This window comes from Alternaria viburni (genome assembly GCF_023758015.1).
Source record: "Alternaria viburni strain BMP 2772 chromosome Unknown scaffold_6, whole genome shotgun sequence".
Taxonomy (NCBI): domain Eukaryota; kingdom Fungi; phylum Ascomycota; class Dothideomycetes; order Pleosporales; family Pleosporaceae; genus Alternaria; species Alternaria viburni.
Genome location: NW_026055775.1, coordinates 443344 through 467879, shown reverse-complemented (window position 1 = coordinate 467879; position 24536 = coordinate 443344). Strand labels below are relative to the sequence as shown.

Below are 24536 nucleotides of genomic sequence, written 5' to 3'. Positions count from 1 at the left end.
ATCAGGAAATTAACACAGTCTTCTTCACACTGTTACTGCTAGGATAGTGAAATGCCATATTCATGCTTTTGAGATATCTCAGAGTCTCCCCTCGACATAGTAGCCTATAGCCACGTGCAAATATATCCGCAACAAGCCTTGCCACGCTTTCAATGGCCGCTGCTGACGCTACTTGAGTGAAACCCAGAATCGATCGAGTTGAGCCGACGCCTCTATCATTCGTAGAGCACGGTAGTGCTTGCTTCCCACAGGATGGCTAGTTCTGCGGGGGTGTATTGAGCATCAGGATCGACTTCGACTGCGTTTCCACTGTCTGCTTGCCCTTTGAGAACGACTACCGGTGGGTCTAGCTCCGAGTCGTCACCAGGAGTGGGGTTAAACACCGTACCTAGACATATATCATTAGCCAGATCCACCCCACGACCATCGTATCCAAAGCTCACCACGATACGAAGGACCAAAAGTCCTATCCATCCACGCAACTGCATCCCAAGCCCGGAGATCATAGTCGTCCCATGTCGGCCTCCAGCAACACTGTGGAACATCGATACTCCACTCAATACCCATCGAGGAAAGCACGTCCAGCGCAGAGTGCGGATACGAAGTAAACGCAAAGTCGACATATGAGCCTCCAATCCAGCTTGAACACGCGATACCAATATGCTCCAGCACAGGAAGCTGTTTCCGATAGTAAGACAAGGTGGTGAGCCAGTCAAGGAATGCCAGCTCTGGAAAATGGACCTTCAAGGTCTCAAGAGTTGGGGGCAGCATCTCATCCGCCGGTTGCTGGATATGCGCCCATTGTGGCTCACCTCGTCCGAATAGGCACTGATAAGGTACCAAAAGATGCTTGAGCGCCTTGAAAACAAGGAAGCAATCTCCGGGTAATACGTGGTCTAGAAAGCTGGTGTCCTCCTCACTGCAGTGAGTGGATGCGTCTAGTTCCAGCCTTGTTAAGACAGGCGCCACTGACATGAGCTTCTGGAATAAGACAGTATAGCTACCCTGATCGTCGCGATCGAGATTGAAGTGTGAACGGGGTCCGGCTACTCCTTCGTCGGCATCGTTGAAAGGCATACGCAGAGTTTCCAAGCGAGGGAAGTGTGCGAGGAAGGGAGACAAGGCGTCGTAGTGGCTACAAGCTGGATTGAGAACGGCGGATTGTACCGGGAATGTGAGAGATTTGACAGCAGCATTATCCGCAGAAGAGTCTCCGTCGGCCAGGATGTAGCTGGCACGAGTGAGAACAATATCCTCTAGAACTGGGGACTTGGCGAGTACCCAATGGAACTCAGTGCCTTCGAATTTGAGGCTTTGTAGCTTTTGTAGTCCAGGGAATGTCGTGAGATGTGCTGTGCGATTATCGAAATGGGAGATGAGTTTGCTCAAACACTTGGGAACGAGCCTGGGCCTGCCATCGTCGTCCTCGTCGGCATGTACAATCGACAAGCTAAGGAATTCGAGCTCGGTCATTTGCCAGAAGATAAGAGCGCAAGCGATGCGAGTTTCTTCTATTTCTGCTCGGATGGTAGAGGGGAACATTGCGCCCTGTGGTACAACACCAAGCGTGGGAACCTCGATACTCATCATGCAATCAACGACTTTGATGACGAGATATTCAGTCTTCCTGGACAGATCCGGCCGCGACTGGATTGTCCGGTAGAATGGCCATAGATCTCCCGCGAAGCCCCAGCCTAGGACCACGTCGCGATATAGCTGTCGTTCGACAAGCGCGCGCAGCTCAGGGCTTATGCATGCGATGCCGGGAAGACGGAAGTGCGAGGAATGATCGATGACGGACTGAAGAAGCTCTGTGGGTAGTCTTCCTAGACGACTATCAGCATATGGAAGAGCGCTGCCCATAGCCTCGTCATGGCCTGGTGGTGAGGTTGTTTCCATTGCCATGAACCGCGCAGCTATCCACTTTCCCGATCAGGTGGTGTCAGTAGTAGGGTGTTCGATAAAGTGGCGTATACATATAAGACGTAGGAAGTGAGGTGAGAACGATACTATCCCTTTTTAGACTAAGCGCGGTGCAGGTAAGAGAAAAGGCTGCTTCACCTTCACTACTTGATGTAGGCAAATACTTCGGTTGCCATCCACTTCACCCAGTGGTACTGCGATAATACAGAGCGAGACGAGCCACTCATGACTCCCGCAATACATCAACCACATACGCAAAGGTACCCCTCATCAAATAAGAGAGATCGCAATCCTCATACTCTTTGATGTAGGCAACAGTACACTCATCCCGCTCAACATGCTGTATGATATAGAGATGAGCATTTGTGCATTGGCGAATCGAAGGCCGTCTATTCATGGACATCCTGGAATCGTCCCGGCACCGCGACAATATGACCTATTCAGGCAATGCCCTTTCTTGTATGGCCTGATACAAACGCTGCTCCACAGCAGTGCTGTTAAAGAAAATTGCCGCGTCTTCGCGTGACCACGACACGTTCACAGACGCCGGAATCTGGTTTATAAACCATCTGCCAAAGCGCTCCAATTTCTCGTATTGAATCCGCTGTGATTCCAGACCTTTAGGATTCGTAGACCCTGCCGCACTTAAACGGTAGATATCATTCTTGATGAAGGTGATACGGATACGTTCAAGCTTGAGTGCGTAGTATATGCGGCCCATGGGGTTCATCCATGATTCTGAGGGGTAGCTCTCGCCGCACATATGTTTACAGAACTGGAATTCCAGCTCTTTCAGAAGCTGCAGGGCAGTCGGGTTTATTGTAGTTGCCATGTGTAAACCCTTGAGGCCGTGGTCATATTTGATTGCGAGTTCTTTGTCCATGAGGCCGGGTCCCACTTGAATGAACATTCTTCTGTTCCCGTAGAAGAGCTTCCTAACTTCATTGTGTAACTGCCTGTTGGTTCGCATGATGTTGAGGCGTGGACGCGTGACGTGTTGACGTGAAGGGTCAAGGTCGATGCGAGGCCCGGGGGGAAGAAGGAATGAGTATGTGTGGAGGCGGAGCTCAGCGGGAAGTCGGAGGAAGGGAAAGGGTTTGGCTATTCCATATCAGTAGGGTCAGAGTATGTGGTCCCTTCTGTACATACCTCTTTCCTCAAGTATGGCAAAGGCGCTTTCGAGGTTGGTTTCGCAGGCAATGTCAATATCTCGTAGTAGAGGACGTATCTCTGAGAATGTGGGTGTTGGCCCCTCCCACCCGGATAGCTTGTATTTGTTAGCATAGGGCCTGCCTTGCAGGACGTTCTTGTATGCTTCAGCATAAGCATCGGCAGTGGCGCGCGGCCCCGTGAGGCCTTTTACTACGAGGTAGAACCTCTCCGAGCCAGCGACGTAGACGGATCCTCCAGATGGGTTTGCTTTACAGGCATCGTCAACATTGGTAATATCATCTTCGCTAGGACTATGTGGCCGTATGCTCGATATGGCGCGATCGAGAGCTTGTAGCTTTAGCTTCAGATGACCAGCATCTGCGAGAGAAAAGCGCTCCGTGTCCGTAGAGGGGCTAGGCAGAGTCGGCCGCACGATGAGTTGTCGGGCGTTCAGATCGTGGATGGTGCGAACGACCATGGTGTTGAGGGGTGGCGGTGTGGTGATGCCGTCGACGCGCGACGCGAATGGAAGAGCAGTCGGCTGCCCCGCGCGTTAGCCAGTGATGTAACTAGCCGCTCCGGCCATGCTGCGGCCCTGAAATCAGAAGCACATGCAAGACACCAGCGAGCCCATGCAATCCCATGTTTCTGACACCTGCCACCGCCCCATGACTGTATAACATGCCTCGTCCCGCCATTACCCTCTGAGTCCCTCTCCAACGCCAACACGTTTCCTCGACGCGTCCATCTTCGCGTGCTTTGCCGATCGCCCCGCCCGAGGCCGCTGGCTCCACCCTTCCAAGCTTCACGATACCACACAAAGTCCTGGCTGAGCAAGCTGCGCGTTGGCGGCGACGCCCCTCCAGTCGACAGAATGGCTGCCCCGGATAACAAGCAGGGCTTTCTCTCCAATCTATCCCCATGGCCTTCACGCGCCGGCACTCCCAAGCCCCCGGCGACTCCCAAGGCCGAGGGGAGCGCGGACAAGGCGAAGAAGGCTGAGCAGGAGAAGGAGAAGGATAGAGCTGCGGCAGTGCTGGCTCCCCAGCAGGGAGGGGACCATGTGATTGATCGGAGGTACAGGCTGAGTCTCAAGCGGTACCCCAAGGACTGTCCTCCGCTGGCCGTAAGGTGGTTTCATGCTATAGATGTAAGTAGTCAATATACACCTTTGGGCTTTCGTCATCTCCACAGCGCTCCTGCCTTCCGTTGCGGCACTGACTTTGGCAGACGCCCAAGCGCAAACCTCTCTCGAAACATGCCATGGCCCCAGACACGGCCCTGCCCAAACCCAAGAAATGGATACCCTTCGGCGCCAGCGACTCTCGCGCCATCGAGGCCGCCTTCCAGAAGACTGCCGACGAAGCTGATGCCGACGAACTGCGAAAGGGCATCATCAGCCCCACGACGCCCACCCAAGCGAGCGCGACTCCTCCCAAAACCACAAAGGTGCCCGTCAACGAAGACTACCTGTTCGATGTCGAGATCGAGACACGCGAGCTGGCGCCTTCATACTGGCTGGGTCCTGTATACGATGTGAAGCGAGGGACCTGGTTCACACCGGATGGGGAGGCTGTCGATGAAGGTCTAGCCATGCAGCTCGAGGAAGGCTACCTGAAAGTCAAGCCATGGAAGTTCGGGAAGCCGGAAGAGAAGCGAGCAGTTTCGCAACCCCGCGCTCGGCCGCTCTCTATGGGCCCAAGTGCTGGCGAGGACCACCGCAAAGAGCTGGCCAGGCTGAATCGCGATTCGACATCCAACCCAGTCACGCCCAAGTCGTCATATGATAATCTACAAAAAGAGGCTTCAAAACAGTCGAATGATTCCAACCACAGCGATGCATCTACAACCTCCAATGCGCCCGCCGACTTACCGCGCACACACCGACTGTTCGGCGCACATCTGAACTCCACCGTTACCTATCAAGACGAGACGACAGCCTGGATGTTGACTGATGACATGTGGTCGCGCATGGGCAGTACCCTGTATCAGCGCTTCGCTGGAGGAGCGCATTATGCTGGGTACAAATACATCCGAGGGTACACTGATCCCAAAGAAAAGAAAAAACAACCGACACCAGGGAAGGGCCCTCAAAGCGCAAAACTGGAGGATCGGCCGGCTACACCCGCCCTGGCATATGGTTCAGATCACGGCAAGCAGTCGGACTCTGACGCCGACGGAGAAGCGTCGGAAAATGAACGAAGCATGTCGCCTTCCCAAACGCGCAGGCGCAATCTCGAACGACAGGTCTCGTCACTGATGACATCCTCGAAACCAGAATATGAGCAACAACAAGAAGAGGAAATGCGAAAGCGTGAGGAGAAAGAGATGCGTGAAGACTACAAAACCCAGCATGGCAGTGATCAAGACCGTGATATTGAGCATCTGCTCCTAGTAACACATGGCATTGGACAACGTCTCGGAATGCGAATGGAGTCCATTAACTTCATTCACGACGTCAACACGTTGCGCAAGTCCCTCAAGTCTGTCTACTCAGCTTCGCCGGACCTGCAAGCCCTGAATGCGGAAACGGACTCGGAGACCAAGAACAACCGCATACAAGTCATCCCCATCATTTGGCGGCACTTATTGGACTTCCCTAAGCAAAGCTTGAAGCACAACCGCAAAGAACACGACCTAGGCGATCTCGACCACGAAGATGAAGAGTATCCTAATCTCGAGGACATAACCGTTGAAGGTGAGTTAAGCGATCTGGTCCTGAGCCAAAACAGATACTAACAATACAGGCGTTCCCGCTGTTCGCAATTTCCTCACTGATCTTGCGCTTGACATCTTGCTGTATCAAAGCCCCGCTTACAAGGGTCATATATCTCGCATCGTCGTTAACGAGGGTAAAGTAGCCGTCACGAATAGCTCTCAAGATGTCTTGCTAACTTATCAATAGTATGTAGCTCCCTTGCGGTGCTAAGACATCTTACTATTCGTGCTAACAGCTTGATAGCTAAACCGCACCTACCGCCTATTCAAGGAGCGCAACCCATCTTTCAAAGGCAAAGTGAGCTTAGTCGGGCACTCGCTCGGGTCTGCCATCATGTTCGATATTTTATGCATCCAAAAAGACCCAAAAGCCAAACCAAGCACACAATCGGCCAAACAGCGAAGATCTACCGAAGAAGGCCTGAAGCTGGACTTTGAGGTAGAGGACTTCTATGCTCTTGGATCGCCTATTGGCCTGTTTCAGATGCTCAAGGGGCGTACCATCGTTGGGCGACCGCAGAATTCTACCACTGGATTTGTTCCACCAAAGACGCCTGCGACATCGATTGATGACCCCTTCTCACAAGGCGGAGACGAGCATGCGTTCGACATCACGACTTCGTCGCCTCTCTGCAAGCAAGTTTTCAACATCTTCCATCCGACCGATCCGATCAGTTATCGCATCGAGCCGTTGATATCGCCAGCGATGTCAGCCCTTAAGGCTCAGCCTCTACCTTATACCAAAAAGGGCATCTTCGGTGCGCCTGCATCGCAAGGCTTTACTGGCATTGGACAGCGCGTTGGCCAGGGTGTGACAGACTTTTGGACTTCTCTAGGATCTGGTAAGTTCAGATCGCCTCTGACTACCTGCCATATATGTTACCATGAGCTATCTGCTGACAACACATGCGCTAGGTATCGCCAGTGGACTTCTCAACCGCAGTCTTGGCATATCAGGGACAGAAATGACAGGCGCAGGCAACAATACACAAGGACAGCGCACATCTCGACCCCTCACCGCCGCGGCGCCCGCCCCAAACAGCGCTGTAAATCTCGTGCCAGGACTCAACGAGCCTACCAGTGCCTTCATCAGCGAAGAGCGTCGCCGCCGCCTCGGACAAGAAACCATTGCCGAGGGCACAGACGGCGAACACCCTCCGACGCTTATCGAAGGCGACATTGAGACACTCTTTGCTGGTTTCCAAAAGCGAAGAGCGAGCCAGCAAAGTGAAGATGGCGAGCGAGACGTAGAAAAAGATCTCGAATGGCAGGAGCTAGAAGAACGAAGTCGTAAGCTTAAAAAGGAGGAAGCTAAAGTCCGAGCACTGAACAGTAACGGTCGTGTGGATTACAGTATACAAGAAGGCGTAAGTGACAACATCCTCTCCATGTGTAGCTCACGGTTCTAACATTGCAACAGGCTTTTGATATCTCGCTACTGGCTAGTATAGCGAGTCACATGACATATTGGGCTGACGAGGATGTTTCGCATTTCATGATCTCGCAACTTTTGGCGAGACATCGTGTTTTTAAGCCGAAGGAGTGAGTTTTGCTCGAAGACTAGGCAGTAGATTGATGATATACCCTGAATAGATTCCTGACATCTTCGATGACGGCTGCGAATACTACGATAGTGAGTATCATGGGATGACTTATATGGTCTGACCTGTCTGTGTTGTTCTGAAGTTGTTATCTTGGGCTAATGCACCCTTCCGCCGGTGATCATTCTAGAGACGACAGGGCATTTCTCCGCCAGGTGTTTGCTGCAACTCGCGGACGTGCGTTTGCTATGCGCGCAGTCTTCTTTGTTTGTTTTCCTTACCCAAATAGGGCAGTGCGCGCTTTCCTTACTTTCACGCCTCGGAATTCGCATTGGGAAGCGCGTCGCACAGACTTTTCGAGTAGCATCATCTCACTGACCGCGAATAAGGCAGTCGCGACATCGACCCGCACAGCCACCTCTCCACCCGCACCCGCAACCATGGCCACTCCAACAACAACCAATTCGACAACCGCACCCGCTACCACTACCGCCACTACGCTCAATTTCCTTTGTCGCATCAGAACGCGAGTCGTAGATTTCTTCCTCCCCGAAAATATCCGCCAAGAATATCGCAGGATTATCGCGCCCCTAGCCAAATACAGATATGCATTCGTTGCACTTGTCGCCAGTACTCTGTTTGCGATCGCAGAGTACGAGCAGCCCCGGTACTTCCCCAGACCCCAAGAGTTGACCAACGCCGTGGTATGTACGTCGAGGAAGCTGCCTGGAAGACATTACTAACGGCTTGTAGATCGGCTTCCTGTGTGCGAGCATGTTGATCTTCGCTGCGTTCGCGTTGATGGAATACACCGAGACGCACACCTGGCCTTGGGAAGACGAGGGCTTCGTGTGGCCGTGGCAAGCGCTGCTGTGGAGTCAGACTGCATACGTCGATGAGACGATGGGAGAGAGCGTCGCTGCGTATCGCAACATGAACATGATGGCGCCCTCGATCCGGGTAGATGGAGGTGAAGAATCTGTGGTACTGGAGGAGACTGCATCTTGGAACGGCAGTACCAGATCCATGGCTGATTCTACACTCGGCTCTACTACCCCGGCTGGCTCACCCGCTCGACCCGACATCGTCATCCCGCCTACGCCCTTGCTGCCTGGTGGCCTTCGACCCATTCATCTTCCACCACCGCCGGTGCATCATTCTGGTCTCTTGGGGGAGTCGCCGGCGCCGATCAAGTTCAAACACTTCAGCGGGCACCTGAGCCAGGAGAATTTTGATGAGGAGTAGATCGGGATAGCCTAGAGGTGTACGTGGACGAATGAAGCAAAGAACGAGGGGATCTTGGGATGCCGTACTATGCTTCAGCGGCCTAGAGGCCGGGAGATGTCAAAGGAGTAGTCGAGGATATCAAGGGTAGGTATAATGAATCACTTCAACAGAGGCAAGCATGGCTTGGAGATGACATGAGAAGGCAGAAAAAGTACCATTCTCAACTATCTACTAATCGTGAAGTGCAGTACCCATCGCGGACCAGCCGACAACGAGCATACAAAAAAAGAGCAAACCAAAACGGCGCTCGCAAACAAAGCTGCACCCCACCGCCTCATCTCAGAAACCTCACCCAATGGGCTTGGTGCTTCCTCACCAACTCTTCCAACTGCCCAAACACCGCCGCGTCCAGTTCTCGCTGCAGTTGAACCTTGTTCTCCTGCCAGCCATACTTCTCCAGGTAGCGCCACGCCCGCGCCCATAAGTGGAAGTCGCCCCCTACGAACTGCTGCTGCTGACCCCCATTGTCAGCGACAAACCCAGTCACCAACCCATCAACACGTTTCAGCACGGAGTTGAGTTGATGAAGAGCCACTGTCCCACCAGGGGGCAGCGACTGACCAGATCTGCATTGCCAACGCAGGAGGTTAGCAAACGCGCGAAGTCCGTTCTCTTTGAGACGAAGATTCGTCTCGAAAGAGGCGAGGGAAGAACCGGAGATGTAGTCGGCGATCTTTTCCAGACCGGTCGAGCTCACAAACCAGAATTCGGCTGCCATGACCAGCGGGATGCTGTTGAGCCCGGCGTCGGTAGGCTTCTCCTGCTTGGAGGTGTTGTCGTCGGCGTCATCCTTGATGCCCGGGGCAGCGACCTCGCGGAGTTGGTAGATGACGTTACCGCCACGGCCAGCACCGCGACGGCGCGAGGAGGGGCGGGAGGCGGGACCAGAGGAGAAAGACGAGGTTGGCGCGAAGGCCAAACCGGCACCAAAGGCGCCACCGAAGGAAGGAGAGGGCGCAGGCGCGGCAAAACCAGCACCGAAACCAGCACCGAAACCAGCACCGAAGGACGGAGCAGCAGCACCGAATCCAGGCCCGAAGGCAAAAGAAGAGGAGGGGAGAGGAGCGGGCGCGACAGGTCCAGGAATGTCATCAGCCTGGGGCTTATGGTCAGCCCCAGCTGGAAGAGAGAGGGAAGGTGGCAGCGCGACAAATCCGGAATTGTCGTCAGCCGGAGGCTTATGTTCAGCCTCCGCTGGGGGAGAGGGGTGTCGAGGAGGAGGAAGAGGAGCCGAAACCGAGGATGTGAAGCCGGGTAGCACCAGTCCCAGGGAGCCCGAAGCATGATTAGCAGGTGTCGCCAGCGACAGCCCACCAAACAGAGGCTGTAGCTGTGGTGCTGGTGCTGGAGCCGGGAGCGGAAAGATGTGTATGAGCCCTTCGGGCTTCGACGGGATGCCGGCCAGGATTTCAGCGACTGTGCGCTGAGGCGGCGGCGGCGCGACAATGGGGGCGGGTGGTGCCGAAACAACCACAGGAACCGGAGCGGGAACAGGAGCAGGAAGAACTACGACCGGAGGAGGAACCGCAGCGACGAAAGGCGAGGGGGGAGGCGAATTCGGAAGGGGAACCAAACTTGCAGCCAATCTCTCACCACGAACCGCACGCCAGCGCCACCCACACACCGGATCCCAAACTCTTTCTATCTGGCCAGAGGCCTCGGTGGACCTCACGTCCAGGAACGTGTCGTATTTGCCCTCAGCGGGCAAGTATTGCTGCTGTTGCTGCTGCTGTCGGGGCGGCGACAGGAGGGAGCCAGGGCGAGCCCACTCAGGGACCGGAGGAGGAGACCGAGACCGAGCACGCGCAAGAGCTCTACGCTCTCGGCGCGGCAGCGAAGAGGAAGGCGAAGATGGGGCGGTATGCGGACCAGCCGCAGGGACCGAAGAAGAAGAAGAGGAAGGGGGAGAAGCCCAGAAGTCATCATGCTCGCAAGCGAGCCACCCCAGGAGAGTAAAGACGGCGAGGAAGAAGAGGAATGCCATTTTGGCAAAGATATGTGATGGTATGTATGTGTGTGTTGGAAATGTGTGGGCTGGAGAAAGAAGAGAGGGGACGGGGGAAATCGCTCTTTATATATTGGGCATCTAGGAGCTGCAAAGCTAGGAGAAATGGTACAATACCTATCCTTCTATTGTGAGATGGATTGAATAGTCGAGGTGACTGCTGGAGACGACAATAGGAAAAAAGTGGAGAAGTGAAGGTGGAAACTTTACCTATCGTGTTCGCCTTCACCTCGGATTATTGAGCGGGCAGGAGACGCATAGGATAGCCAGGAGGTACTCACGTCGTCAGCGGGCTTTACAAGCTTCATACAGGCGTATGCGTATATCTCCAGGCCCACCCATGACGTCTCTGTCCACCAAGCAAAAGTATGCTGCAAACCCCCAGGCCAACCCATGATGCCTCTATTCACATACTGCCAGTGCGATGTCGACCTCAACACCCTACCACTCTCTGACCTCACCCCCAGGCCCAATAAACCCTGGACTAACCCAAGCCTTCGCATCACTACTCTCGCGTCTAACCATCTCCTCATCAACTTCAATACCCAACCCTGGTCCCTTCATCAACTCGATATACCCGTCCTTCACATCCCACACCTCAGGATTCTTCGTATAAGACGTGAGATCCTGACTACCAGCGTTATAATGTATACCCAAACTCATCTCTTGGATCGCGAAGTTGGGTAGCGTGCAATCTACCTGAACACACGCAGCGAGGGCGATGGGACCTAATGGGCAGTGCGGCGCGATGGCTACGTCATAGGTCTCTGCGGCGGAGGCTATACGGCGCATTTCTGATATACCGCCTATGTGCGAGATATCTGGTTGGAGGATGTCGACGCAGCCGGCTTCGAGGAAGGGGCGGACGTCCCAGCGGGAATGGAGACGCTCGCCCAGGGCTATGGGTATGGATGTCTGGTTGTGAAGCGATGTGATACCCGTGATGTGTTCGGAAAGAAGGGGCTCTTCTATGAAAAGCGGGTGGTGTGGTTCTAGGGCCCGCGCGAGTTGCTTGGCCATGGGCTTGTGGATGCGCCCGTGGAAATCCATGCCGGCGTCCATTCCGAGGTCTTTGACTGTTTTGAGACGGTCGACGGCGGATTGGAGGATTGATGGGGAGTCGAGCCAGCCGATGTCTTCGGTTGCGTTCATCTTTACGGCGTGGAAACCTTGGGCTTTGCGGGCGAGACTGTATGAGTGGGTTAGCAGCGCTGTAGTCTCATTCCTTCGAGATACTTACGCTTGCTCTTTGACATCATTTGGTCGGTCTCCACCTATCCATGCATACACTTTGAGCTTGTCGCGTACTTTGCCTCCGAGGAGTTGGTAGATTGGCACATTGAGTTTCCGAGCCTTGAGGTCCCAGAGTGCAATGTCGATGCCAGCTAGTGCGCTCATGAAGACTGGTCCGCCACGGTAGAAGCTGGTGCGCCAGCACATTTGCCATACGTGCTCGATGTCACTGTTATGTCGTCAGTATTGATGCGGCTCCATATACTTGGGATTGTCTCACTCTGCTTCGAAGCCGACGTAACGCTCAGCCCAAGCGTCTAAGCATCCTTCGACTGCTTGTGTATGGCCTTCTAGTGATGCTTCACCCCAACCATAATTTCCATCTGCATCGGTGATCTTGACGAACAGCCAACGCGGTGGAACGCGAAAGTACTCGATCGTTGCTATTTTGCCCATGGCTTACGCTCTTCGTTTTTGTACTCTACTATCTCTGTTAACGTTCGGAGTTGTCGATGCCAAGTTACTGTTAGGTTCTCAAGCATGTTCTTCACTTGGAACATGGCATTGCCATCTGGGTCTACATAACTCCTAGATTGGCCAATCAGCACAATGCCGCCGCCATGTCCCCTTCGCGGTAAGCCGAACGGCGGCGCGGGGTCAAAAGGGCCAGAAGGGCTCCACCGCGGGGCGCATAGCTTCGGCAGCTGGAGTAAAGCAACCCGAGGAACGGCTGATCAAGACTTGCAATAAAACTCGCGGTACTCGCTGCGCGTAATAGCTGCTGCTTGACATTTGACTCCAGTAAAAAGAAGAAACACATCACCAAGCGACAAGAACGCGATTCTACGCACGAGCCACAAGGATGACATCATCACCACCAACCGGCGTCTTCGTCCCCGTCCCGACCTTCTTCAAACCCCAATCCGAATCCAAATCGCTGCAACCCGCTGTCGACGTGCAGACTCAAGTCGAGCACTCTGTATTCCTTGCCAAAAATGGCGTGCGCGGTCTCGTCCTGCTCGGCTCCACGGGCGAAGCGATTCACATGTCGCGACAGGAGCGCATCGACCTTGTCTCTGGTGTACGGAAGGGGCTAGAAGAGGCAGGCTTCAAGGACTACCCAATCATGGCTGGTACATTGATCAACAGCGTGGATGAGACGCTTGAGTGGCTGGAAGACTTCAAGAAAGCGGGCGCGCAATGGGGACTTGTCCTTGCGCCGGGCTACTTCGGAGCCGCGGCGAGCCAGGAAGGCATCAGAGAATGGTATACCGTCGTCGCGGACAAGAGCCCATTGCCCGTACTCATGTGAGTTCCAACCACGTGAAGTTGTTGTATCGTACTAACGAGGCGACAGCTACAACTACCCCGGTGTAACCAACGGCGTCATGGTCACCCCCGAAACCTACCGCATCCTCGCCCAACACCCCAACATCGTCGGTTGTAAGATGTCGCACGCCGTCGTCTCATGGCACAACCAAGTCTCCCTAGACCCCAAGATCGACCACAACAAATTCCGCGTCTACTCTGGCCTCGGCCAACAACTCGGTCCCATCGTCATCTTCGATGCCGCAGGTGTCATCGATGGTCTCGCAGCCATATACCCCAAGACCGTTTGCTCGTTGATGAAGCTGGCGGAGACAAGGCCGATCACCGATGAGAACCTCAAGAAGATGAAGGAGCTGCAATACACCGTTAGTACTGCGGAGGAGTTCATCGGCAAGTATGGGATTGTAGGCATCAAAGAAGCAGTCAAGAGGGTCACCGGTTTTGGCACAATGGAGGGCGGAAGGCTGCCCCTGAAGGGTAAGCTTCCTGATGGCGAATGGGAAAAGTGGAGTGAAACTTGGGAAAGGATACAGAAGATGGAGGATTCGTTGGGCGAGAAGGACTTCAAGTAGAGTAGACTTTGTCAATCTAAGCGGCCGTATTGATTCAGCTTTAGATGTCCTCATGTCTGGCGTAACATTGTTTTAATCTCTTCCATAGGAGTCAACGTCATCACATCGGCTAATCCAACACAGTGGCCCCCTTCTGTCAGCGCCAGATTAATGCAGAAGTTCACAACGTTGACTAACAAAGCATGGACCGTGTACAGAGACGGCGACCAAGATGTCTACTACATACACACGTCTAACGAAATCCCAGTCGAACTGATCATAATCTCACGCTTTACCACACTCGAGCCTGTCGCAGGCAGTGCACTACATCAAAATGGCTAAGTTGGATGACCTGCCGGATGAGCTGATACTCAACGTACTCCACAGAGTTACCTCCGATAAAGCTGACCAGACTACTCTAGCAGGTTTCGCACGTGTTGCAAAGAAATGCCGATCCGTCGCCGAGGAGGTTCTTTACCATGCGCCTATCCTTCCCATTGGATTCGACCATCATGGTGCTGTCATGCAATTCTTGCGTACGTTAATCAAGAACCCGAAACTCGCGAACTTCGTGCATCATCTCGTCATTCCAGTCACGAAGCGACTGCACAACGAACAGTCAGAATGTCAAGATCAACCATGCGTGCACGGGCTGGAGGACCTCAAAGATGAGATAGAGCGCCGAGTAGGATTCGGTTATAAGCTTTGCACTCAAGTTGAGGGTGAGAAAGAGATCTCCATCGACGGAAAGATCGACGGACAAACGATGCCTGCATGTTATTTCGAGCCATCACTCGGTGGCCTTATCCTGGGTCTGCTCCCCAACCTGAAAACGCTCGACATGCAAACCTACCAAGAACCATTTGGCCCGGATGAGCATGGTAAGGTACCACCAAGGATCACCGAAATAACGGTCCAGGACTGGTTCGGTGCTCAAAGGAGTCAAGCCCGCAACAACGCCATTAGCGGTCTCGCTGGTTTGCAGCACATGAGTTGTGAAGAGATCACAGACTTTGACTTCTTTCGAGGGTCGAATCTAACGTCATTGGAACTAAAATGGGATACTTACTTGGGAGCGAACCCCATCGCAGCCCCGGTACCCGCTGTCATTTCTACCAGCATCACTTCTATACATCTTGAGATGACCATTCAAATGCTCGATGGCAGGAGGTGCATCAGAAGCGAATACCTCCACGATCTTTTGCAGGGTTTGCCAGCGCTTCAGAAGATATCAGTATTTCTCTCTTACCCTGAACGGCACTCTCACCTTGACTTTGAGGATAGAGACGACCTAGGTTGGGATAACATCATCGAAGCTCTGAAACACGCAGCGCCAACGCTTGAAGAGTTGTTTATTGATGTCGAGGTACCCTTTACGGATGAGAGCGTATCGACACGGGCTCGGTCCATTGCAACTTCGCTGCGCAATCATAAGTTTGACAAACTGAAGCGGCTACGCATCCCGAATGAAGCGCTGTGCAGCGTACAAATGAGTCATAGGGTTGATTCGGTCGACTCGCTTCCCTTGGGCCTAGAGACGATCGAAGTTGTAGACCCTGATTACCGCACTCTGGTTTGGGTGGATGCCCTGACAGTTCGTAAACGTGAGGGGCATCATGCTGCACTGCGCGCAGTTGCATTGAGACAGCGGGATTGGGTCGAAGCCGCGCAAGTCTGGTCAGATGCGGAAGAGGAGGGCATTGCGATTATTAGAGCCGTCTTGCCCACTCACTAGCTGCTAAAATATTGTGGCTCATAAGTTCGTAAGGGCATCTTCATGTAGAACCAATGTATCACACGTAACACCATGATGAAGACGATGAGATTGAATGAAGTGCAAGGGTGAGTAGCTGTGATGAGGCGCGCCGAGGTCGGACGCGACGCGCACGCGCCTAGCAGCTGATCTAGATCAAGATAAGATAAGATCAAGCAAACTCATATTGGATGTTCTCCACCCAAACATCGAACCACGCGCAAATTTTCGCCAGCCACAACACGACTTCCTTTTGAGACCGTCAGCCGCAATGTCGACTTCAACAGATCATTTGCGGGTGTAAAGCTCGTACCACCGGAAAAGAGCCGAAGATGGGGTTCAAGCCGTCTCTGGACCCGCCGAAAGGACCCATCTGATAAGATTATCCCATCAACACCATGCTTCGAAGGGCTAGTACCCCTTGACTGCGTACCCGTCATGGCTAAGCCCTTACCCAACATCTCGTGTTCGCCGTCTAGTCTTGCTGTCGCGACGTCGTGGTCAAGCTCCGGGACAAACTCTAGTTCAAGGCGTCCTGCGCAAGAAGCTTTGGCTTGGGTATGTCGGCCCACACGAGTATCACGCTTAGCTGTTGCTGCCGTGCAGGATCCAGAGTCGCACCAGTGTATTTGATCTTCCATGCCCTGCGCGATTGGAAGACTGCGTTGCGTTCGATTCCTGCAGACAGATTATCAAATCGCTGAGAAACGCCTACCATGGATTCTATTGCTGCTGTTCAGCCTGGCACCGAGCCTACGAGGCAAAAGAGCATTGATGTTGTCGATGTTGACGAAGAAGATGCGATTCGCAAGGTTGAGGAAGCTAACATGCCTTCTGTCTCTGCGCAGGAGGGTGTCAGGGAAGTCGAGGCTGTTACTTTGGCGTGGACCAAGACATCTCTAGCATGCGCATTCTTATGGTACGTCGCTAGAACTTCCAACCATATATCGACGATGAGACTGACAGAACCCCAAGCATGTGGCTCTTGTACCTCACGAATGCGTTCCAGTCATCCATTACCTCGAACCTCACACCTTACGTAACATCCGGATTCGAAGAACATTCCCTCATCACCGTCATTACCATCGTCTCGAACTCCATGGCTGCAGCCGTATACATCCCAACCGCCAAGCTGCTCGATCTCTGGGGTCGTGCCGAAGGTTTCGCTACAATGGTGTGCTTCGCTACCCTCGGTTTGATCATAATGGCTGCATCTACAAATCTAGCGACGTACTGTGCTGCGCAGGTCTTCTACACTATTGGATTCGGTGGTATGACTTACTGTGTGGACGTCATCACAGCGGATTCGAGTAGTCTGAAACACCGAGGTTTGGCTTTCGCATTCACGTCTTCGCCATACATTATCACAGCGTTTGCTGGTCCAAAGGCGGCTGAGGGCTTCTACAACAACATCAACTGGCGTTGGGGTTTCGGTACTTTCGCAATCATTCTGCCCTTTGTCGCTGCACCACTGTTCTTGCTATTGAAGCTCAACCTGCGGAAGGCGAGAAGAAACGGCGTCCTTGCAAGGGAGGCGAGTGGCAGGAGCCTTTTGCAGAGCGTCGTCTTCCATATCCGCGAATTTGATGGTCAGTGTCTTCTACTCTGGAGAATTTTGATGAAGGCAGGCTAACAGCTCTATAGTTCCGGGAGCCTTCCTGCTGGCCGCCGGTCTCGTCATCTTTCTCCTCCCATTTACTCTCGCCGACTCAGCACCCAACGGATGGTCTACGGGGTACATCATCGCGATGTTAGTCATTGGCTTCGTGCTACTGATCGCGTTCGGCCTCCACGAGCGCTTCACAGCGGGAAAACCTTTCTTACCTTTCGACCTCTTGACCAGCCGCTCGGTTCTTGGTGCTTGTCTTCTCTCTTTTACATACCAGATCTCATACTACGCCTGGAACTCCTACTTCACCTCATTCTTGCAGGTCGTCACCAACCTCACAATCGCAGAAGCAGGGTACGTCGCTTCAACATTCGACGTCCTCTCCGGTGTACTACTCTTGTCAGTCGGTCTTGTCATCAGTAAGACCGGCTACTTCCGCTGGCTTCTTTTCATCGCCGTACCGATCTATATCCTCGGTCAAGGTCTCATGATCTACTTCCGTCACCCAAATACCAGCGTAGGCTACCTAGTCATGTGCCAAGTCTTCATCGCGATCGGTGGTTCCATCATCATTCTCTGCGAGCAGATCGCCGTCATGGCCGCCGCAGATCACCAACACGTCGCCTCTGTTCTCGCACTTCTCAACATCTTCGGGTGGCTAGGCGGCGCGGTAGGATCCACCATCTCCGGCGCGATCTGGACAAACTCCTTCCCGCAGGCACTAATGAATCTACTGCCAGCTGAGGCTATGGAGAACTTTGATCTAATTTACGGTAGCTTAGATGAGCAATTGAGCTATGCGAAGGGTAGCGCGACGAGGGTAGCGATCGAGGAAGCATATGGTATTGCACAGAAAAGGATGCTGATCGCGGGTACAGCGATCATGGGACTTTGTTTGGTATGGGTTTTCTTGATCAAGAATTTCAATGTGGCGAAGATGCAACAGACGAAGGGACGGGTATTCTAGGCGGCAGAATGGATATAGTGCAAGGTTGCTGCAGGTGAGAGAGAAGTTACAGTGAGAGGGAAGGCTTACGTGGAGGGGCTCCTCTGCCTGCAAACGAAAGTCGCGACTCTACCACCTTCCTGTATGTAAATAAAATTCTAATCTCTGCGTCCACAACGATCGTAAGGCTGTTACTGGCACTCTGATCCCGGGTTGCATGCGAGAATTGACTCTCGCCACCACGATGTTGCACGAAAATGATCTTTCATCCGCATACCAGTACCGAGTACTGCCCTACTACTACGCCAAGTCCGACACAAAATCTTCCACTCCCTCAACAACCCCAGTTTATCTTGCAGTACCCAAGCGCACCCGTAGGATCCAGTCACCACCAACCCCGCCAATATCCGAGGCCCAGCGCCTTAGTCGCGAGATCGAGATCAGGAAAAGAACAGGCTGGCTCGAAGTACTGGGAGCGCGAAAAGCACGACTACAAGCCGTTCAAAATGGCGTGTCAACAACTGTCCCGGAACCACTATTTGGCTTGAGACGCGAACTCATGGTCAGCTTATCTGCGCTACATGGCTTAGAGCGACATGGCTAATACTACATTAGAACAAGGACGCGGTTGGTCAAGAAGTACTGCATCAAATTGACTTGATCGATGACGGTATCGAGAGGATCATCGAAAGGCGCAAGATGGAGGAGGCTGCGATGGCGCTTCTACACATGTCGAGGACGAGAGCTTGTTGCGCTTGTGCGCAAGACATCCGAAATTCTGGGGATCCGAGACCCAAATGATGGGGTCAACGAAAAGACTGTAGGATCGGCCTTGGTAAGGGAGGAAAGGCAGGATTAATAGCCGTGCGGATGCGTGAATGAACGCTCGACCCGATGGAGTTGACAATTTCTTCGTGTTACAGTACTGGTTGGAGATCAAGATCTCAAAAGCATAATGTGTATTTCCGCAGCCGCTGTAGGTAGCCCCATGCAATTGCAAAACCTTCGTTGAATGTAGATCTAGACCAAGTCTTTGTAAAGACCAAAGTAACGTCCGCAATTCAGTTCTGCAAGCTCAATTCATATTACATCTCCTTCCCCCCCAGTCTTTCCAGATATCTTGTGTATCATAAGGCATCTGGAAGACCCACTAAGCCCCGTGCCACTTGTGGTGTCCTCCAATTCCTCTCCACCGAGCTGGAGGCCTCAGATGGCTAACCAAAACGCAAAAGAAGAAGAGCAAACAAATAGTTGGCAACATCCAGTTGCTCTCCATGTAATGCTTCTGGCTCGGCTTGCTCGTATTGATGAGACATATGAGACAGACAGCGAAGCCGATGAGAACGATGGTGAGAAGGCGCACGTATTGACGTAGATGGCGCTTTACGGGTGGCAGGGAGACGAAGGCAATGATAGCCATGAAGGTAAGTGCAAGTCCAGCCTAGTGCATGTCAGTAAAGAGTAATAGAGAAGGAGCGGGGCTTAACTTACGGATAGAAAGACGTAGTCGAATACAAGCTCGAAGCGCGTTTCGTATTTCTGAAGCAGCGCGGCCTTGTCGAAGAACTTTCTCTTAGGCTCTTCTACTGTCTTCGGTGCCGTCTTTGGTACCGAGATGGATAAGCTGTCGAACAAAGTCTGGATGGCCATACTCTCTGCGGTGTTCAAGCTTTTGGTGATCATGTCCACAGCTGTCAAGTTCTGCTCGTCCGTCAGGTGATTATCGAAACTCTGCGCCAGGACGGTCAGAGTGCTGTTCCAGGTCTCGAGTGCTTTACTCGCATCGACGCCTTTTGGGATCGTGTTCCACAGGTAGACGTCGATCTTGCGACGGAGCGCGTCGGCGAAGAGGGTGCCGTTGGCATAGGCACCAGTCAAGCTGAGTCCTTCAATTTCGCGGAACTTCTCATCGACACGGTCCATTCGAATGAGGGCCACAACCCACATGATGAGGTAAGAGACGCCCTGGAGGACGAGGACGAGCATGATGTGGAGGAAGAAGTGGAGTGAAGCCCAGACTTGCTGCTTGATCGTACCGAAGTGTTCTTCGTGCATGCGATCGAAGTATAGCATGTAGAGAAGATCTGGAAGGTATTAGCAAGATGCTCGAGAAGCCGGGTCGATGGTTGGTAGCTTACAGATTATCAACACCGAAGATACGATCTGGCCAGTCAGCTGAGTATCGAACTGAGATCCATTCTTGACGATCTTCGATATTGCCTTGCAGACAACGATGATGCCCTCTCCCAGGATGATCAAGGTAAGTAGCGACATGCGCTGCACGATGTGGGTACCCTTGAATGAGATGACGCGCCAGTAGCACGAGATGCCAACAGTGATAACGATTTCCGCAGCGCTGATAATGTACCATGCGTAATGTACCTTAGTCGTGAACTGCTTGCAGACACCTAACTCCAAGTTGCACGTCTCCTTGGGTAGAGCACCAGTAATGCTTCCGTACATCAGTGCCGCGATGAGCGTCGAGCCGATAACGAGCGATAGCGGCAGGACAGTCTTTCTGTGTTTGCGTACGAAGAACAAAGTGACGCTATACTGGGCCGCGAGTACTAGACGAGACACCATAAGGATGAATGAAAGCACCTGGTACTTCTGGAGTGAGCTCGTAGGTTTTCCAGGCTCCCAGGCAGGACCGACGACAGCGAACCCGACCATGACACCGAAGTGGAGGGCTTTGGCAATTCGCTCGAAGATGCAATCGGCAGTGAAGCGAACGTCATAGAGCGAGTTCGAGTACCAGGTGAGCCAGAGCAAGGCAAAGAACCCGACGTAGGCGCGCAGGGAGGCACTGTCGTTGATTTCCTTCAACGAAGTGAACGTGGTTAAGTTGGCGACGAAAACTGAAAGACAGCGTCGTTAGCAAGAAACCTTCAAAATGTAGAAAGATCAGAATGCTTACAGAGATCGAAGAACAACTCTTGATTCGTGGCTTCGGCATGGCGCTTGAAAGATGGCATGTCACGCAGCTCTTGCGTGCACACCTCGACCTCGAGCTGAAGACCAGCTTCGGCATTAGGATCGTGAAACTCGCTATCGAGGACCGACTGTGTATTCTCTCGGGTTATGGCTGGGCTTTGATGTTCCTTCTCGCCGTCGTCTTTGACATGGTCTTCGACCAAAGGCGAAGCAAACCACTTCAAAGGCTTCTTTTCTTCGCTATGATGGTGGTAAGTGTTGCCCATCTTGACCTTGGAGATATATGAAAGAGTGTAGAAAGTGATGCAGTCTCTATGAGTCACCGGTATGAGTTATAAATGGCGAGTGTCCTCGACCTAGGTGATGGAGAGTGATGATGCCAGAGCTTATATGCAGGCAGGGCCGACTGTCTGTCATTGCGTGATTGCGTGCTACTGTGATAGTGTGGAGTCACGGGTAGCATGGGAATAACTCTGGAGATCTATGAATGTGACGCGTCAATATATTGGGGTAACTGTGAGTACCGAGTGCTGTTTGGTTGTAGACGTACAAACGCTGTTTGCACGTGCCGTGGTATGTGGAGATACAGCAGCGGATGTTGCGGTGACGATATCAGGAGCTGTGTCATATCTTCTTATCTCCGGTCCGTTACTTCACCGATTGATTCTGAGAATGCAGGCGATGCGACAGTGGTGTTGTTTGTGGAATCTTGTGAAGTAGGCTGGTTGTAATATTGATAACGTCACCTTATCGTAACAGTAAACATCGCATTTACACCAACTTCAACTCGAAGTTCTTAACCATGACCTCCCCACCCAGCTTGCTTGTGGCAAAGTTGAACACACCGAATCGGTATCCTGTAAAGAACTGCCATGTATTCGCCATGTTGTACGCAGGACCGAGCTGCACGAATTTGGTGCCGTCAGTGCTGTACCAGAAGGTTGTTTGCCGTACCGCATTAGTGTTAGAGAAAGCTGGTGTGATATCCGACTGAACACGGAACCACAAATCAGTTGTGCCGGCAGCAAGACTAGGTCCCGTGGCAGCAACAGTACCGGTGGACTTCGTCGTTCGGTCTGCATTCAATTCCAGGCCGTTGACCATTACCAACTTTGCCACAGAGCCTTCCTTATGTATACCAATGTATGCTCCGGTGTCACGGAAAAGTACAGCGCCAGCACGGTCGCCACTGGCCATTTTGCTGATGTCGATCTTGAAAGTCCCCGATGACTTCGGGCCAAGGATACGGTGTGTCAGCGTATTGCGCGCCGCGTAGAGGTCGTTCGTAACAGAAGCAGTCTGTAACTTGATGCCACCAGCCCCGCCTACTAGGCTCCACTTGCTGGTATCAGGGTTGTGGTTGAATTCCCATTCCGCGCTCAAAGCTGTTCCAGTAAATTTGTCCAAGCCGGTGGGTGGGGGGACGGTCTTAGTGGTTGTGACTGGCATAGGGTATGTCTTGCCCCATTCACCATTCACTTTCTCAACTTCCGGCCATCCATCCGCCGTCCACTTCAAAGGCGCAGCGACAGGAATGCGTCCGCCAGGGTATGAGTCCATAAACGCAACATAATACCACTTCCCATCTTTCGTATCGACTACGCCGCCTTGGTGGCTGTTGCCTGCGTTGGGCAAAGGTCCTGCAATGCTGTCGACGAGGATGCGCGCCTCATATGGGCCCCAGGGACTCTTTGACTTCAACACCCACTCGTCATCGGCCGGCTTGGTAGCAAAGATGTAGTATGTGCCGTTGATCTTGTACATGCGTGAACCTTCGAGGTATAGGCCATTTGGATCTTCATAGACTTGTTGACTCCTGACTTCCGCTGTGCCGTCGGCGTTCAATTGGGCCACCTTGAGCTGGTACTTGTCGTAGACGATGTACATGGTGTCATCATCGTCAATGAAAATTCCGTTATCGTAATAGCATTTGGGGAATGAGCCCGCAGCAGTCCAGTTCCAGCTCGATACTTCGCCATTGTTGGCGGCTGCATTGGTCCCGTCGGCAGTCCAGATGTACGACTTGCCGGTGGATTGAACACAGCCAATCCAGATGAACTTGTCGGACGATTCGCGGTATCTCAGTGAGCTGGCCCAGATGCCCTTGACGTAAGCATGGCCTGCTGTGTTATCAAGGTCGTATATCGAGCCGAAGTTAAGTCTCGGTACGCTATGAGTTACTGGTGTCCAATTAACGAGGTCGTAAGACTTTAGGACCGGAGCTCCTGGCGAAAAGGCGAAAGTCGAGGAGGAGTAGTAGAAAACATCGCCTATCCGGAAGACGTCGAGGTCGGGATAGTCTTGCCACAAGACTGGATTGTTGAACGTTGTAGCCCGACTGGTAAGCTCGTTGCTGGCGAGTGGGCTTCCCACGGCCGACCGAGACAATAAGCTGACGAGCGCAATAGCTGAAGAGAAGCGCATGATGGCTGGCGTATGCAATGAATGTGCTTGTAAATCGAGTGACGATGCCCCGGAGGATTTATACCAGCAATGGGCATTGCGCTATTTCGAGTGGCGCATGTCATCTCTAGAGAACCTTGTCTATTGTAACATGTTCATCAATTACCCCACATAGCCCTCTCAGGAAATGCGCTATCGCTCAAGACGCCGTATTTACATTGGAAACCCGGGGTAATCACCGCACCAAGTTTGGGGTCGTCGGACCGGCTTCGCAACGCTCTTCCCCATTGGTGCAGCTCGGCTTGAGTTCTTCCGACTGGACACAGGCTGAGTGATCGACGTCGTCATTGCCGGTGGCTATGCGTGGTGTTGTGAGTTTTACCGAGCATGAAGAGCTGCGAGAATGTCGTATACATAAGATGAGATGCGAGGGGAGATGACATCGAGCGTGAGATAGAGGACGCAGGGGTAGATGTCAAAGCAAGAGGGCCCGAGCGTCAACCGTGTTTCGTCCGAGCTTCCAGACACGTTCCTTTAGACCCTGCACCAGCCTCGCTGCGGCGAAGAACATAGCGCAGACGTCTACCTGCTCCAATCCAGTCCGGCTGGTGTGCTTCCAACAATGCGACCTCTCAGGATGACGTCAAAAGTTTTGTTGTTCGTAGAATGACAGCTTTCCAAACAGGGTGTGACCTTTTCCCAGAGTCGGCACAACTTTTCTCCGATCGTCTTAGCCCGTTTGTATGTCATCTTCGCCCTGTACTTCACTTATCGTCACACAGAAGGACATGATCGGTGTGAGAAAAGAGCGACATTGCTTGTCTGCACATACCCTTAGACTGCTTCCCCGATTTGGCAATTTGTACAAACATGGGGTGCAGATACGGGATGCACATGGCGCATGCCAAGAGCAGACAGGACTCTCTGGAAGAGGAGGCAGACGACTGATGAGGGGACTAAATCGGTTCGTTTTTCACACATTGCCTGGCGGCGAACCCCTCTTGCCTGTGGTCGCCACAGTAGACTCGATATGATACGAGAACGGACACTACAGGCAAAGTTGGCTGGCTTCACGAGACCAATGGCTTCGATGCTTTTTCGCTGCACGGCGGTCGGACATAAGTCTTCGCCCCCACCCTTCAACTACATGAA

At 52.9% G+C, this 24536-nt stretch overlaps 11 protein-coding genes across 11 annotated transcripts; 5 read left to right on the top strand and 6 right to left on the bottom strand.

Annotated features, from left to right (window-relative positions):
• Positions 1-215: 215 nt before the first annotated feature.
• On the bottom strand, positions 216-1899 carry J4E79_003602 (uncharacterized protein; the record flags this gene model as incomplete). The annotated part of the gene is made up of 2 exons (XM_049352495.1): positions 216-388; positions 444-1899. 2 exons carry the CDS (start codon positions 1897-1899, stop codon positions 216-218), a joined length of 1629 nt encoding a protein of 542 aa, XP_049212874.1.
• Positions 1900-2359: 460 nt separating this feature from the next.
• Positions 2360-3553, bottom strand: J4E79_003601 (uncharacterized protein; the record flags this gene model as incomplete). The annotated part of the gene is made up of 2 exons (XM_049352494.1): positions 2360-3024; positions 3073-3553. 2 exons carry the CDS (start codon positions 3551-3553, stop codon positions 2360-2362), a joined length of 1146 nt encoding a protein of 381 aa, XP_049212873.1.
• A 396-nt stretch (positions 3554-3949) lies between these two features.
• J4E79_003600 (uncharacterized protein) lies at positions 3950-7339 on the top strand (the record flags this gene model as incomplete). Its single annotated transcript, XM_049352493.1, has 6 exons — positions 3950-4225; positions 4306-5773; positions 5823-5932; positions 6038-6635; positions 6709-7160; positions 7214-7339. The coding sequence occupies 6 exons, from the start codon at positions 3950-3952 to the stop codon at positions 7337-7339; spliced, it is 3030 nt and encodes a 1009-aa protein (XP_049212872.1).
• A 435-nt stretch (positions 7340-7774) lies between these two features.
• J4E79_003599 (uncharacterized protein) lies at positions 7775-8579 on the top strand (the record flags this gene model as incomplete). Its single annotated transcript, XM_049352492.1, has 2 exons — positions 7775-8038; positions 8088-8579. The coding sequence occupies 2 exons, from the start codon at positions 7775-7777 to the stop codon at positions 8577-8579; spliced, it is 756 nt and encodes a 251-aa protein (XP_049212871.1).
• Positions 8580-8895: 316 nt separating this feature from the next.
• J4E79_003598 (uncharacterized protein) lies at positions 8896-10605 on the bottom strand (the record flags this gene model as incomplete). The annotated part of the gene is made up of 1 exon (XM_049352491.1): positions 8896-10605. One exon carries the CDS (start codon positions 10603-10605, stop codon positions 8896-8898), a length of 1710 nt encoding a protein of 569 aa, XP_049212870.1.
• Positions 10606-11067: 462 nt separating this feature from the next.
• On the bottom strand, positions 11068-12315 carry J4E79_003597 (uncharacterized protein; the record flags this gene model as incomplete). The annotated part of the gene is made up of 3 exons (XM_049352490.1): positions 11068-11815; positions 11867-12088; positions 12140-12315. The coding sequence occupies 3 exons, from the start codon at positions 12313-12315 to the stop codon at positions 11068-11070; spliced, it is 1146 nt and encodes a 381-aa protein (XP_049212869.1).
• Positions 12316-12721: 406 nt separating this feature from the next.
• Positions 12722-13760, top strand: J4E79_003596 (uncharacterized protein; the record flags this gene model as incomplete). The annotated part of the gene is made up of 2 exons (XM_049352489.1): positions 12722-13167; positions 13217-13760. 2 exons carry the CDS (start codon positions 12722-12724, stop codon positions 13758-13760), a joined length of 990 nt encoding a protein of 329 aa, XP_049212868.1.
• Positions 13761-14073: 313 nt separating this feature from the next.
• J4E79_003595 (uncharacterized protein) lies at positions 14074-15474 on the top strand (the record flags this gene model as incomplete). The annotated part of the gene is made up of 1 exon (XM_049352488.1): positions 14074-15474. The coding sequence occupies one exon, from the start codon at positions 14074-14076 to the stop codon at positions 15472-15474; it is 1401 nt and encodes a 466-aa protein (XP_049212867.1).
• A 734-nt stretch (positions 15475-16208) lies between these two features.
• On the top strand, positions 16209-18068 carry J4E79_003594 (uncharacterized protein; the record flags this gene model as incomplete). The annotated part of the gene is made up of 3 exons (XM_049352487.1): positions 16209-16411; positions 16468-17081; positions 17137-18068. 3 exons carry the CDS (start codon positions 16209-16211, stop codon positions 18066-18068), a joined length of 1749 nt encoding a protein of 582 aa, XP_049212866.1.
• A 1129-nt stretch (positions 18069-19197) lies between these two features.
• J4E79_003593 (uncharacterized protein) lies at positions 19198-21247 on the bottom strand (the record flags this gene model as incomplete). Its single annotated transcript, XM_049352486.1, has 4 exons — positions 19198-19488; positions 19539-20131; positions 20186-20905; positions 20965-21247. The coding sequence occupies 4 exons, from the start codon at positions 21245-21247 to the stop codon at positions 19198-19200; spliced, it is 1887 nt and encodes a 628-aa protein (XP_049212865.1).
• A 505-nt stretch (positions 21248-21752) lies between these two features.
• Positions 21753-23405, bottom strand: J4E79_003592 (uncharacterized protein; the record flags this gene model as incomplete). Its single annotated transcript, XM_049352485.1, has 1 exon — positions 21753-23405. The coding sequence occupies one exon, from the start codon at positions 23403-23405 to the stop codon at positions 21753-21755; it is 1653 nt and encodes a 550-aa protein (XP_049212864.1).
• Positions 23406-24536: the final 1131 nt, after the last annotated feature.